This window comes from Ceratotherium simum, chromosome 28 (assembly GCF_057802395.1).
Source record: "Ceratotherium simum simum isolate JZ-2026a chromosome 28, ASM5780239v1, whole genome shotgun sequence".
Lineage (NCBI taxonomy): Eukaryota > Metazoa > Chordata > Mammalia > Perissodactyla > Rhinocerotidae > Ceratotherium > Ceratotherium simum.
Window position 1 is genome coordinate 39,787,065 of NC_141927.1, and position 14,580 is coordinate 39,801,644.

The 14,580-nt window shown below is 42.0% G+C and overlaps 1 protein-coding gene across 4 annotated transcripts in view; it reads left to right on the forward strand.

The window, feature by feature from the left end:
* LOC101400836 (heparan-alpha-glucosaminide N-acetyltransferase) overlaps positions 1-14,580 on the forward strand; it is a 32,793-nt gene that overhangs the window by 591 nt on the left and 17,622 nt on the right. Inside the window, exons 1-5 of one of the 4 annotated variants that reach the window (XM_087418620.1) lie at positions 575-3,323; positions 4,856-4,965; positions 11,056-11,192; positions 11,664-11,785; positions 14,420-14,489. In XM_087418620.1, the coding sequence (XP_087274746.1) occupies positions 3,284-3,323; positions 4,856-4,965; positions 11,056-11,192; positions 11,664-11,785; positions 14,420-14,489 (479 nt within the window). In that variant the 5' untranslated portion in view covers positions 575-3,283. Of the gene's footprint in view, positions 1-574; positions 3,324-4,855; positions 4,966-11,055; positions 11,193-11,663; positions 11,786-14,419; positions 14,490-14,580 lie in introns of those variants that run through there. The other 3 variants (XM_087418617.1, XM_087418619.1, XM_087418618.1) reach the window with 3 other exon arrangements.

Below are 14,580 nucleotides of genomic sequence, written 5' to 3' on the forward strand. Positions count from 1 at the left end.
CGGGACAGCGGCGCCGGGCACGCCCGCCCGGGTCCGAAGCTGGACCGGGCAAGGCCTCCCGCCCGCTGGGATTCAGCTCCCGAGTCAGTGTCCGACGTGCAGTAAAAACTGGGCCGGCGGCGGGGAGGGCGAGGGCTGCAGGAGCGGGTCGTTAGAACTCCACGTCCCAGCTCGAGCAGAGCCCCGCCCCCGCGCCCCGCCTCCCTGACGCGACTCTCCCCGGTGACGGTTCGCTGGCGCCCTGCGGTTTGCTGGGAAGCCGCAGACTGAGGTTCGCGGCCTGGGAGGGGCCGGGCGAGGTGTTCTTGCCGGCGGTGATTCTAGGGTGCGGCCGGGAGGAGAGGCGCGCACTCGTCTGGGTTGCCCTAGCTTCCCCGGTCTCCCGGGTCACCAGAGGAAATGGGGAAAGATACACGTTCCAGGGCCTCTCCCGGGACCCCCGGAACGAGGATCCCAGGGCCCTAGAAGATCTTAGAAGCAAGGCCCGCCCCAGGGGATGCTGTGGGATCAGTCAAGTGCAGCAAACGCCGTTGGATCAGTTTGGGGGAAGGTGTGACTGTCACCTGCCTCTCTTCTGCCTCCTCCCACCCCCTTTTTGGTATCAGAATGCGGGGGTTTGGGTGTCAGTGTGTGTAGTTCAAACTGTCCCTCCTCTCCCATCAGAATCTTGTCGGGCGACGACTAAATGAACTGGGAAAAGACAGCTGAGCGCATTCGGCTGTGTGTGCTGCTTCCCCCTCCCCCCACCTCAGTGCCTACCTTTATGGTTGAGGAGACAGACCCCCAGAGGGTACCTCACCTGCCCGGTCACAGCTTGTCAGCGCCAGAGCCCGGACAAGGCTCTTTCGTTGTATTTTAGTGCCAATTAATAACCATGATTATTTTAGGAAAAAGGTGCTTTGTAAATAGTAATTCTATGTAGTGAGGGAGAACATACGAGTACCATCCACCCTGGAACCTTCAGGAGGCTGTGTTGAGAGGACAGCCAGGCTTTTAGTGCCACCTGGAGTCAAGGTTTGGGGTGGACAACTTCCTACTAAGAAGTCTATCTTCATATGATTTGAGGACTCAAGTTTACTTGAAAAAAAAAATTAAGTAGAATATGTCTTTTAAAATATTCCCAGCAAAGACATTCATAAGCAGAGACTAGAACCAGAAATTAAATGTTTGGAAATGAAATAAAAGTCTAACACAAACAGCACGGTTACCCCAGGACTATTGAAAGGTGACTTTATTTGGTTTATTTCCTCAGGAAGACATTGTGGACAGGGAGAGGAGGAGGGAACTGTTCTTTCTATATGATGCTTCTTGAGTGGTGTCCTGGTATTTCTAAGAGCAACTGCACCAGAAGTTGGCAGCTTTTTCTTGAAACTGAGCATCGGGTTCAATTTCTAATGTCATATTGGATGCCTTAGGAATTGCTTCCTGTGTGTGTGTGTGTGTGTGTGTGTGTGTGTGTGTGAGTGATACAGACTCATTGATTTAAAAAAAAATGTTCAAATGATGCAGAAAAGTACAAAGGTGTCAGAATGCCCTGGCCTTGCCCTCAGAGTCTCTCTGGTTGTTGTCTTCAACCTTGGCTGCACATTAGAATTATTTGGGGAGGGCTTTGTTGTTGTTGTTTTGGGGAGGAAATTTTAAAAATCATGATGATTAGGCAGAGATTCTGATTTAATTGGTTTGGGATGGGACCAGGGCATTGGTATTTTTTGGTTTATTTTTTGGCTTCCCAGGTAATTCTAATATTCAGCTAGGGTTAAGCTCCTCCACACACTCCTATATAAAATAATTAGTATTGATGACAATTAAGAGCTTTCAAAGTCTGCAATTAATATGGAAAATCTAAACATAAAATAAGAACATTACTCAACCCACCACTAAAGACTCATAGAAATATGAATAAAAACAGTCGTTATACAGAGGGATGTTGATGTACACTCATCCCTTTATCCGCAGTTTGAATCCTGATGGCTGGTGTGCTTGAACTCCAGGCCTCGGATATGTCATCCAGCGAATGGAGACACCCACAGGTCTTTCACAGGGCTCTTGGGGCGTGGCACACAGTGAGTGTATAGTTATTTGTATCACCTGGGAACTGACAGGCACCACAGCTGTTATAAATCAGCACAAATAATTGGGCAGCTATTTAAAAAGCTATTTTTGGTTAAAAATTTCACTCCTGGAAGTTCCTTCTTTGGGAACTATGTGAAAAGAAGAACATGTTAATTTTCAGATATATATAGCATCATTTCTTTCTTTTTTTTTTTGTGAGGAACATCAGCCCTGCTAATCCTCCTCTTTTGCTGAGAAAGACCGGCTCTGAGCTAACATCTATTGCCAATCCTCCTCCTTTTTTTCCACAAAGCCCCAGTAGATAGTTGTATGTCATAGCTGCACATCCTTCTAGTTGCTGTATGTGGGACGCGGCCTCAGCATGGCCGGAGAAGCAGTGCCTCGGTGCACGCCTGGGATCCGAACCCTGCCTCCACGCGCGCACTTAACTGCTAAGCCACGGGGCCGGCCCTATAGCATCATTTCTTATGATAGGAAGAAGTAGGAAATGGGGAGAAATTGGAAATAAGGCGACATGAAAAAGGGAGAAACAGCTTTTAAAAATATTTAAGCAAATGTTCCTAATCCTAACGAAGCCCCTGTTGTGCCTGCATTGATTGGATGTGTCCTGGGTCACTTGCATCATTTGTGTCAGGCTTTGTGCCAAGCACCTTGCATATGTTTCAGTTTTAGCCCTCCCACCAATGCTATGAAGTACACACTGTTATGACCCCTAATTTATTGACCAGGAAACTGAGGCAGGGTGGGATTCAAATTCAGGTTGGTCTGATTTGGAGTCCACGTACTTAGCTCACCATGTTATTATACTCCTGGTCCCAAACCCTGCTTCCACTGGAAGCTGTCCAGAAGGACGCCAAAGAACAGAAACAGTGGTTGGTAAAGCTTTGTTGAGCCCTGAGGAAAAAAAGCTTGAGTAGATTATTAAGAGTTATACACGGTGTGTTTTAGCTAGCCCTAGCGGTCTAATGGTTAAGATTCCACCACCACGGCCTGGGTTCATTTCCTGGTCAGGGAACCACACCACCCATCTGTCTGTTGTCATCCTGTGGCAGCTGCGTGTTGCTGTGATGCTGAAGGCCATGCCACTGGAATTTCAAATACCAGCAGAGTCACCCATGGTGGACAGGTTTCAGCAGAGCTTCCAGACTAAGACAGACTAGGAAGAAGGACCTGGCCACCCACTTCCGAAAAAACTCATCGTGAAAACCCTATGAATAGCAGCGGAGCATTGTCTGATACAGCACCGGAAGGTGAGAGGCTGGAGCGAAAAGACCGGGCGGGGCTCTGCTCTGCTGTGCACAGGGACGCTAGCAGCCGGAGTTACTCGCCGCACTGACAACAAACTGTGTGTTTTGTATTCACTAAGAACTAAATAAGGGTAAATTAGGATAGACTTAAAAATGAAGGATTTAGGGCCGGCCCCAGGGCGTAGCGGTTAAGTGCTCGCGATCCGCTGTTGGCAGCCCAGGTTTGGATCCTGGGCCGCACCAGCGCACCGCTTGTCAGGCCATGCTGTGGCGGCGTCCCATGTAAAGTGGAGGAAGATGGGCACGGATGTTACCCCAGGGCCAGTCTTCCTCAGCAGAAAGAGGAGGCTTGGCATGGATGTTAGCTTAGGGCTGCTCTTCCTCACAAAAAAAGAAAAGAAAGAAGGATTTAGGCTGGCTACAGTGAAGAGTTTTCTGAATTAACCCTTCAGATGAGTTACTGGGAGCCCTGAAGGAAGCTTTCATGTTACAAAATAAAAGAGGCTAGATTATTACCTTTCTAGTTGTGTTATTAAATAGTTTCCCTATTTTTCTTTTGCCCAGAAGCTAGAGGGTAAATTAATTTCTCTTTCATATAATATAATAGAAATGGCCTAGTTGATCTAAATGAAGCATTTTGCTTTAACTTTAGCCAGTAATCACCGAGGTGATTGCTTTATATCACTTTGATGTGGAGTTCTAAATCTTCTGGTTTCTGTGGCAGTTTTGAGAGGGCTAGGGAGGGAGGTTGAGCCTCAGTCTGAAGGCAGAAAGACCCACTGCTCCGTGTTCCCTTGGCTTAGCGCTCACCCCATCACCAGATGCTCTAGGAGGCCACATAGATGGTGCACATTCTAGATTTGTCTGCCAATTTGGTAGGAAAACAAAGTCAAGCTTCTCAAACTTGAAAGGTGGTGCAAACCCCCCCGGGACCCTGCTGACCTGCACGTCCTGACCCAGTAGGTCTGAGGTTCTACAGGTCTCACGAGCTGCCCACGCCATGCTCAGAGCCGAGGAACACGGTCGAGAAAGCTTGGGCTTTGGAATCACACAAATTCAGTGATTTCACAGAAAACTCTGTGGCCATGGGCAATTATCTGAGCCAGTGAGCCCTAATTTCTTCATCTGTGCAATGGAGCAAGTGCCTAGCTCATGAAGTTGTCATATTATCAAATAGAGGCTATGTGGAAACTGCTGAAGTCAGTGCCCATCGCTCCTCTGCTTTGATGATGTGAGTTCCTTACGTGGTCCTCGTACATACTGTGTGTGAGTGGGGTTGACCGAATCCTCGCTTGTAGGAGAGGCACCTGTGTAAAAGGGGACCTGGGTGTGTGTGCGTGCGTGTGCATGCGCGTCCGTGTGTCACCGAGTAAGGGATTAGAGACCCTGGAGACCCTGGAGACTGAGTGCAGGCATCCGGGAACACAGCTGTGAAGCCACTGTCACACAGGTGCACTTTGTCTCCAACACAGCTATCGAGGGCCTTGTTTTTCTGGTTTTTTTTAAAGTATTTTTCTAATTCTTTTCAAACTTAGACAAGAAACGGCATGTAGAGCTGAAGATGGACCAGGCTTTGCTGCTTATCCATAATGAGCTACTCGGGACAAACCTGACCGTCTACTGGAATTCTGAACGCTGTTATCATGTAGGTATTGACTTCCTGCTCACACTTTTGTGTGCTTTGGGGCTGGTTTGATATGATCCTTGATGCTCTCATACCTGAAGCCCTTCACCTGTTAACTTCAGTTTTATAGATAAGGAAACAAATAAGCTACATAGTCAGGAGAAATATAATCAGGAGAATGCGTAGCAGTGAGCAGCATCAGTTTCTTATCTTTTCCCCTACGCATCTTTTAAAAATCCAGTTCTCAGTGATGAGAAAAACTGATAGACCGTGTTTTATTTTACTCCTCTGCCTAATGCAGAACCTTCTCGCTGGACCAGAGAAGAAGTGAGACGTCTGGGTATTCTCCAGGGGCGAAGGTAGTGAGGACAGTGAGGAGGCTCAAGTTGAGGCCGGGGCCGTTCTCCCAGGATCTGCCCTTCTGATGATAAAGAATTTATTTTTATCTGAGGTGTTACCCCTATTCTAGGCCTCGTTGCTTTTTAAGGACAAGGCTGTTCTTCCATGTAAAATAAAATGTTCGTTATTTTCAAATTAAGAGCTTCAACGTGCCTCCTTCAGAGGAGGAATTTGAATGTATAGGGACCTGTTTACTGTAAATAGCTTTAAAAAACAAACAAATCCCCAGTATGGATGAAAAGATTCTGGAGCAATACATGATACCTCCTCTGTAATTTGATTAAACCCATTGAAAGCTCTGTAAAGTAATGTGAAACAAAGAAAATCTATAATATTAAAAAAGTAGCTCAAGACAAAGAAAAGATTTATCAGCCTTTAAGGAGGACCTAGAAGAATCCTGGAAAAAATCAACAACAAGTGAATTAAAAAGCCACAAGAATCACACGTAACTCTGAGAATGGGAAAAACATTTTCTGAAAAGACTTTAATAAAGGTCCAAAATCCTCAGGAAAACACGCTGAGGGGGAAAAAGATGCATTGTCAAGGTATTAGCCGTAGGGCAAGTAAGAGCGTCTTTAGAATTAAAAAAATGTAGAATCATTGGTACAAAACAGGGACGCTGGTGACATTAAAAAATCAAAAACCAGGAAGAATTGGCTACAAGACACCAGTTCAAGGAAGAAATTGCTAATTTATTTAAAAGAGCATGGAGATGATTATGTCCTAGGAAAATGTGTAAAGGAGAGGTACAGAGTCTGTACTTAAACGTAATTGTAAAAAATGTCTCTAACTGCAAAAAAGACCTTAGCTTGGAATTTGCGAAGAAGACACATATGATCCTCTAGAGGTTAAACACCCAGAGAATGATGCCTAGACGCGAACTGTTTTAAAGTTTGAACTTTAATGATAATTTAAAATCTTTAAGCAAGTATAAAGAGAGAAGTATTCAAAGGAATGCCAATTATAATAACTTCGTATTTAGTAAACCAAGTAATAAAAATCTGGGAAGGGTGGACTAACATCTATAAGATATTTAAAGGTGACGGTACCCCCTAGAGATCAGTTACCTCGCTGCATTGAAAATGTCCTTTCCTCTTTGTCTCGCGTCCCTTAAAGTAGAAAAACCTAGAGATACATAAACATTGAAAACATGGGTAGACCAGATGTCACAGCTTCAAAACAGAGATCCTTATAATGTGTTAACAAGGTCTTTGGAAAAGAGAACAAGAGTTGGAGAAAAGTTATTACTGTAATGTTAACTATAAGTAATTATTATAATTGACTAATAAAAGTAAGATGTAACTGACAAAAAAACCCAGAAAATTGCTTCTTAGAATACTCAACAAAATTCCTTAGGGGATCTAGATCTGGAGGTGGAGAGCATGGAAAAGTGGTGAGTGGGAGAGGAAAACAGAAATACTGCACTTTCATTGCCTGGAAGGCATCCGAAGTGGTTATCTGTTACTTTTGACTGTTTATTATTTTTAGACATAAATTAGAATAAACAAGGACATTTCTTTTTTTAAGTAGACATGTTCTAAGTGTGATAAATATAATAGTTAATGTTACTGTATCTTTAAAATATTAAAAAAAGAATATGCAATATGGAAAATATATAAATGAGAAAAGAAGACAAAAATAGAGGAGGAACTTCAGGGTAGGTAAGTCTAGACTAATTATAATAAATGCAAATAGACTAACTTGTATAAGAATAAGACTCAGAGAGCCAGCTCTGATGATCTAGCGGTTAAAGTTCGGCATGCTCCACTTCAGTGGCTCAGGTTCGGCTCCTGGGCAAGGACCTACACCACTCATCTTTAGTAGCCATGCTGTGGTGGCAACTCACATAGAAGAACTAGATGGACTTACAACTAGAATATACAACTACGTACTAGGGCTCTGGGAGGGGGAAAAAAAAAGAGGAAGATTGGCAACAGATGTTAACTCAGGGCAAATCTTTCCCAGGAAAAAAAACAACAACAAGACTCAGACTGTATTAAAAATTGTGAATAGGGCCGGCCCCGTGGCTTAGCGGTTAAGTGCGTGCGCTCCGCTGCTGCCAGCCTGGGTTCGGATCCCGGGCGCGCACCGACGTGCCGCTTCTCTGGCCATGCTGAGGTCGCGTCCCACATACAGCAACTAGAAGGATGTGCAGCTATGACATAACAACTATCTACTGGGGCTTTGGGGGAAAAAATAAATAAATAAAATTAAAAAAAAAATATTGTGAATAATTTAAAATTCCTTTTGGAAAGAGGAAAGTTATACATACATACATTGATTAGGCTGAAAGAGACTAAGTAAATACAAAACACAGAGATTATACATTCTACGATCTCACATCTCTGCACAACAAAAACAAACGACTGTAATAGGAATATAATACAAATTTTTCACAGAAAAGTCATTGACCTGGACAAAGCAATTCTTATGAAAAATTTTATTTAAATGTTTCTAATAATAAAGACGATGAGGGGCTGGCCTGGTGGTTTAGTGGTTAAGTTCATGCACTCTGCTTCAGTGGCCCGGGGTTCGTAGGTTCGGATCCTGGGCGCGGACCTACACACCACTTATCAAGCCATGCTGTGGCGGTGTCCCACATAAAGTAGAGGAAGATGGGCAAGGATGTTAGCCCAGGGCCGATCTTCCTCAGCAGAAAAGAGGAGTATTGGCAACAGATGTTAGCTCAGGCCTGATCTTCCTCACACATACACAAAATAAAGATGATGATAGTAGAAGTTGCAGCTACTGCTTAGTGAGGGCCGGCTCTGTGTCTGAGATATGTTGTATCAGCAATCCAGTAGAGAGGAGACATCTGGATATGTCTTCAAGTTGGGGTACTGATATTACGAGAAGTCAACTGGCTTCTCCTGAGTTCCTCGTAACAGGTTACCTGCTGTTCTGTGGTAGTGCTGGGACTCGTGCCCCTCGCTCTGGCTTCAGGACTGTCAGGATCTGCTTTCTGTTAATCAGGAAGGAAAGGGACATGCAGAACTACTGCAGAGAGATCTCAAAGTTTTGGAAAAAGCATGTCATCATCCAAACCAGAAGAAAAAAGGAAGCAATAAAAATAATAACTAAGTAAACTGGAAGATGAGAGAAAAATTGAAATAAGAATGAGTCAAGACATGATTTTTTAAAATAAAAGTCACACAATTGATAAATTACTGATAAATTTAAGAAAACAATGGAAAGTAATAAAATTAGGAATTAGGATATATATAACCACTGTAATTAAAATAGTTATGGTCCGATGAACAGTTATAAGGTGATAAATTTGATATTCAAAAGTTGATTGATTTTCTTCAAAAAATATGGAGTGATTCAAGAAATTGAGAGCACAAATAGATCAGCAACCGATTAAGAAATCTAGAAAGTTATAACAGATTTCTCCACCTAAAAATAGTTAATGTTTTCCTACATTTTTCAAATAAATGATTCTCAGTCTGTATAAACTGACCCTAAATATAATTTCCCCTCCCCCCCAAAAAAGGATGGCTTGACATCTGATTTGTTCTGCAGTATAGATAGGATGTTAATCTTAAAATCTTGCAAAGACATGAAAAGAAATCTGACAAAAACATGAAATTCTAATTAGTATGGGCGCAAAAATCTTAAAATTCTATCAAGTAGAATAAGTTAGCATATTGAAAGATTTATTTATGATGACTTGTGTTTTTATTCTTGTGGAATCTATAGAACTTACATATTAAGAAAATGAGGGGCCGGCCCAGTGGCGCAAGTGGTTAAGTACACGCCCTCTGCTGCAGCAGCCCGGGGTGCGCTGGTTGGGATCCTGGGCGCACACCTACGCACTGCTTGGCAAGTCATGCTGTGGCGGCGTCCCATATAAAGTGGAGGAAGATGAGGCAAGGATGTTAGCCCAGGGCCAGTCTTCCTCAGCAAAAAAAGAGGGGGATTGGCAGATGGTAGCACAGGGCTGATCTCACAAAAAAAAATAAAAAAGAAAATGATAAAATTTTAATGGGAAAAATATAGGTTAAATGGAGAAATAGCCAATTCACTCTGGTATTAGGCTAAGCATCGGAAAATGACAGTACTTCCCAACTTCATACATTTAACACAGTTGCTGTTAATATGTCAATGGATGCTTTGTAGAATCTGTGTAAATGATTCCAAAATTCACATGAAAAAGTAAATGAGCAAAAGAATCAAAGGATGGCCCAAAATGAGAGTGGGCAATATGGAGACTTGCTGTACTGGACAAGCTATATTACAAAGCACAGTCATTTATGTAGCCACAAAAGAGAACCGAAGACCAACGGACCAAAATAAGTGTAAGAAGTACCATCTAATTTACATAAGAATTTAATGTATTACAACTAAAACTGTGGGGAAAGGTATTTAGAATTGTATACCATCTATCACATACGCCAAGTGGATTCAAGTTAAAAAAACCTCCGCAAACTTGAAAAAGACTAAAAAAGGCAGAATACATTTTTAAATTAATGAAGCAATAGAAAAAATAACAAGCCAAATTAGTACGACTATATCAAACTTTAAAAAAACTTGTAATTACAAACAGCAGAATATAACAAGATGAGAAAGAAAGCACTAGAATGGGGAAATATTTGATATAGTTAAGAGTTTAATATTACAATGTATGAGGACATATTTCTAAGATTATGTTCAAGGGAATTGGGTGTCTAACAGATGGTTCACACCAAAGGAAACGTAAAATAGCAAAAGAATATTGAATTATTTCATCTACTGATAATTTAAAATGTAATCTTAATGCTGTGATATTATAAGTATCTAGTACTAAAAGAAGAATGATTTTTAAATTCTAGTAAGACTAATGAGAAATAAATATATTGTAATTTTTCTTATTTGAGTACTATTTGGCCACATGTAACAAGAAACATTAAAATGATTATTTTTTGTCCAGTAATCTCATTTTTGGAAATTTATTTGAGGGAAAGAATTTAAAGGAATAAAAACATCATGTGTAGATCTTTTAAAACAATATAATTTATATAAATTATATACAGGGCCGGCCCCGTGGCTTAGTGGTTAAGTGTGCGCGCTCCGCTGCTGGCGGCCCGGGTTCGGGTCCCGAGCACACACTGATGCACCGCTTCTCCGGCCATGCTGAGGCCGCATCCCACATACAGCAACTAGAAGGATGTGCAACTATGACATACAACTATCTACTGGGGCTTTAGGGGAACAAAAAAGGAGGAGGATTGGCAATAGATGTTAGCTCAGGGCTGGTCTTCCTCAGCAAAAAGAGGAGGATTGGCGTGGATGTTAGCTCAGGGCTGATCTTCCTCACAGAAAAAAAAAAAATTATATACAAAAGGATGAAAAATTGAGAGCAACCTAAATAGTCACAGTTATAGTATTTGACGGAATATAATGCAACCCTTAAAAATTATAAATATGCAAATTGGGTAGAATCATAGAAATTTATTTGTTAAATAATATTAAGTAAAACAATAGAATGCGAGATTTAAGGTATGCTGTATTTGTTAATTATGTGAAAAATTTACCTATGAATAAAGATTGTACGGTTCCTTAGCACCACATAGTTATGTAGGCAAATTTTATCTAAATTATTGAAATTTAAAAGCATTTTTGTAAGTATGAAGGAAGAGTTGTCTCAGGATCTCCAGTTGGATGTTCATGCCCTCGGGCAGCCTGCAGACATGGGGACGCCTCTGACAGTTGGCTTGTGCTTTTGTCTTGTAGTGCCTGTTTCAGGTTCTGGTAAAAGTCTCCCAGAGTCCAGGGCCCGGGGAGCCCGGCGTGGCCGCCGTGGGCGTGAGCACTCAGCACAGCGTCGTCCTGCAGCTTAATGCCACTGCGGAGGAGAAGGAAGTGTGCAGGTTTGTGCCTGTTTCCATGCGACCTGCTGAAGGCTGCATTTTCTCTCTGCTCTTCTTCCTGTTTGGTTACTAGCTTTTCCTTCCCTTTTTTTTTTGTGAGGAAGATCAGCCCTGAGCTAACATCTGCCAATCCTCCTCTTTTTGCTGAGGAAGACTGGCCCTGGGCTAACATCTGTGCCCATCTTCCTCCACTTTATATGGGACGCTGCCACAGCATGGCTTGCCAAGCGGTGCGTCGGTGCGCGCCCAGGATCCCAACCGGCCAACGCCAGGCCGCCGCAGCGGAGCGCGTGCACCTAACCGCTTGCACCACCAGGCCGGCCCTAGCTTTTCCTTCCAAACTTTAAATATTTTTCTGTATTTTGCCTGGTCTGCACCTTCGCCTGTCACTCTGTCTCGATGACATTACCAAAATCCAAACTCTTATTTTCTAATCTAACCATTTTTCTTAATTTTACCTAATCTTCCTAGGCTGGAATACAAATTTGGAGAATTTGGAAACTATTCTCTCTTGGTAAAGAAGGTCCAAAATGGAGTCAATGAAATTGCGTGTGACTTAGTTGTCAATGAGAATCCAGTTGACAGTAACCTTCGTACGTATATGTTCTTTGTTGATTTTTATATTTGTGTTTTCTTTTTTTTGTGAGGAAGATCATCCCTGAGCCAACATCCATGCTAATCCTCCTCTTTTTGCTGAGGAAGACCGGCTCTGAGCTAACATCTATTGCCAATCCTCCTCCTTTTTTGTTCCCCCAAAGCCCCAGTAGATAGTTGTATGTCATAGCTGCACATCCTTCTAGTTGCTGTATGTGGGACGTGGCCTCAGCATGGCCGGAGAAGCGGTGCGTTGGTGCGTGCCCGGGATCCGAACCCGGGCCGCCAGTAGCGGAGCACGCGCACTTAACCGCTGAGCCACGGGGGCGGCCCTATATTTGCATTTTCTGAAGTTTAGTTTTTAAGTACTGTTTGCAACACTTCATGCAATTTAAAATCTGGGGTATAGGTTATCCTATTTAGTTATGGTGTATTTATAGTGTGTTTATTGTGTCATTGGAGTATACCAAGAAAATTATGTGATATATAAAAAATCATATGATATATCATTATATTCTCATGGTTGTTATTTAGTTTAATTATGAAGCATAAATAAGCCAAAAAAGTTAATGCAGTAGAAAGAAACTAGAAATAGGGAAGTTGACTGTCAAGTATCTTTCCTTGTTTTAGGATTTAGGGTGTAATATTTCCCATATGTGTTTGGTTGACAGTCCAGAGGTCCCCTTATGTTAAGGAGGGACCATTTATTCTCTAATAACTCCACTGAAGAAAATCTGTCCCCCTGAGTCCTCCATTAGACAATATAATAAATCCCTAGGGCATTAGTAAGTTACTGTTCACGGTGAAGCTATTGAAGACATTGGGCCATGTCAGAAGAACGAAAGAGCTGATATGAAAGGGCCAATGTGGGATAATTTAAGCATTAAAAAGAATAATGCATGTAATTGATGGAAACGCATTGAGTATACACAAGCCAGTGAGTTCATTATGAAACTAAAAAGAGTGAGTCCCCTCCCCAGACAGAAACAAAAGCAGTACTTTGGTTGCCTTTGGAGATAACAGGGGCACCTCATGGTAACTAGCGTGATTTAAAATTGTCAGTTGAAAGGAAAGATTTAAGCATTTATCCTGCCCTTCCTGTTTTAAGTGTATTTTAGGATAACCAAATAGTCCTAGATGACGAGAAGAATTGCAGCTAGTAAATGTGGCAGCGTGGCAGAATATTTGCAAGCCCTAATGAAATAATTGAGTTAGGCAAAAATCATGAGTGGATGAAACCATGAGGTGAAAGGGGAACTTGACACGGGAGGGGCGGGCTTTCACAGCTGAGCACAGGCATCGGCACGAGGTCAGTCGCCAAGGTGCTCCTGACGTCATGCAGTGGGAAGGCACAGCACCACCTGGGAAGCATTCTTGCTGAAACAAGTTGAACTTTCTTCGTCAAGCCTTTACAGCTAATTTCCCGTTTGGAGGTTATAGCAACAAGTTTGGTGACACCACGAGGAAGCAAACAGACAGATCTAGAACGTGAGACATACTAATTGAGGAAAACTGACTAAAACAAGTCAGTGGCTGCTTACGACTGAATGAGACTTGAGGGACATAATAAGCAAATGCAAGACATGAACCTTGTTTGATCCTGACTTAGACACACTAACTACAAACAATGTTGTTGAGACAACTAGAGAAATTTGAATATGGACTCTTTTAGGGAATTACTGTTAATTTGGTATGACATTGTGGTTATATAACAAAAGGTCCATTTTTAAGAAACTTTTAATTTTGAAATAGTTTTAGACTTATAGAAATGTTGCAAAAAAGAATTCCTATACACCCTTCACCCAGCTGCCCCCAAACCCCTAAGCTATATAATCATGGTACAATTATCCCATATACAGCTATTGAAACCAGGAACTTAACATTGAGACAATACTAATAACTGATCACAGACTTTTCAGGATTCTCTGATCATCCCTTCTAATGTCCCTTTTCTGGTCCAGGATCCAATCCAGGGTCCACGTTGCATTTAGTTGTCAGATCTCCCTCATCTCCTCTACTCTAGAACTGTTCCTCAGCCTTTCTTCATCTGTCAGGACCTTGACACTTCTGAAGAGGACAGCCAGTTATTTTGTTATTTGGATTTGCTTGCTGTTTTCTCAAGACTAGATTAAGGTCATGCATTTTTGGTAGATTACTGCAGAAGTGATGTTGTGCCCTTCTCAGTGGGTCTTGTCAGGAGTAAGATGATGCCAATATGTCTTTCACGAGGCCCATGCTTTAGACACGTATTGAAGATGTACAGGTGAAATAACATGATGTCTGGGATTTGCTTAAAAATACTTTGGGCAAAAAAACAGAGGGGAGAGTAGTAATAGATGAAGCAGGAGTGACAATACCTTGATAATTCTAGCACCTAGGTGATGGGTATATGTGGGTTTATTATACAATTCTCTGTACTTTTGTTTTTGTTTGATATTTTTCATAGTGAAAATTAGCACTCCCCTCATGAAGAGTATCCTCAATTATAGGAAATTTAGTATAAGAACATAGGCTTTTCCCTCATCTGTTTCCATTTTTGTTTGCATTTTTCATTTATGGATTAAATGTAATGTGACAACTTTGATGCTTATGATGACATTTTTGGTGATAACGTGTTTCTTTTGTTTATATAGCTGTGAGTATTGCGTTCCTTGTTGGTCTGGCGCTCATCATTGTGGTGTCCTTTCTAAGGTTCTTGCTGAGGTAAGCAGATGTTCAGGAAGGACACAATTGAGTAAAATAGAATACAGAGGTAATATATTCAGAAAGGTAGTTTGCCCCTTCAAATGACCAT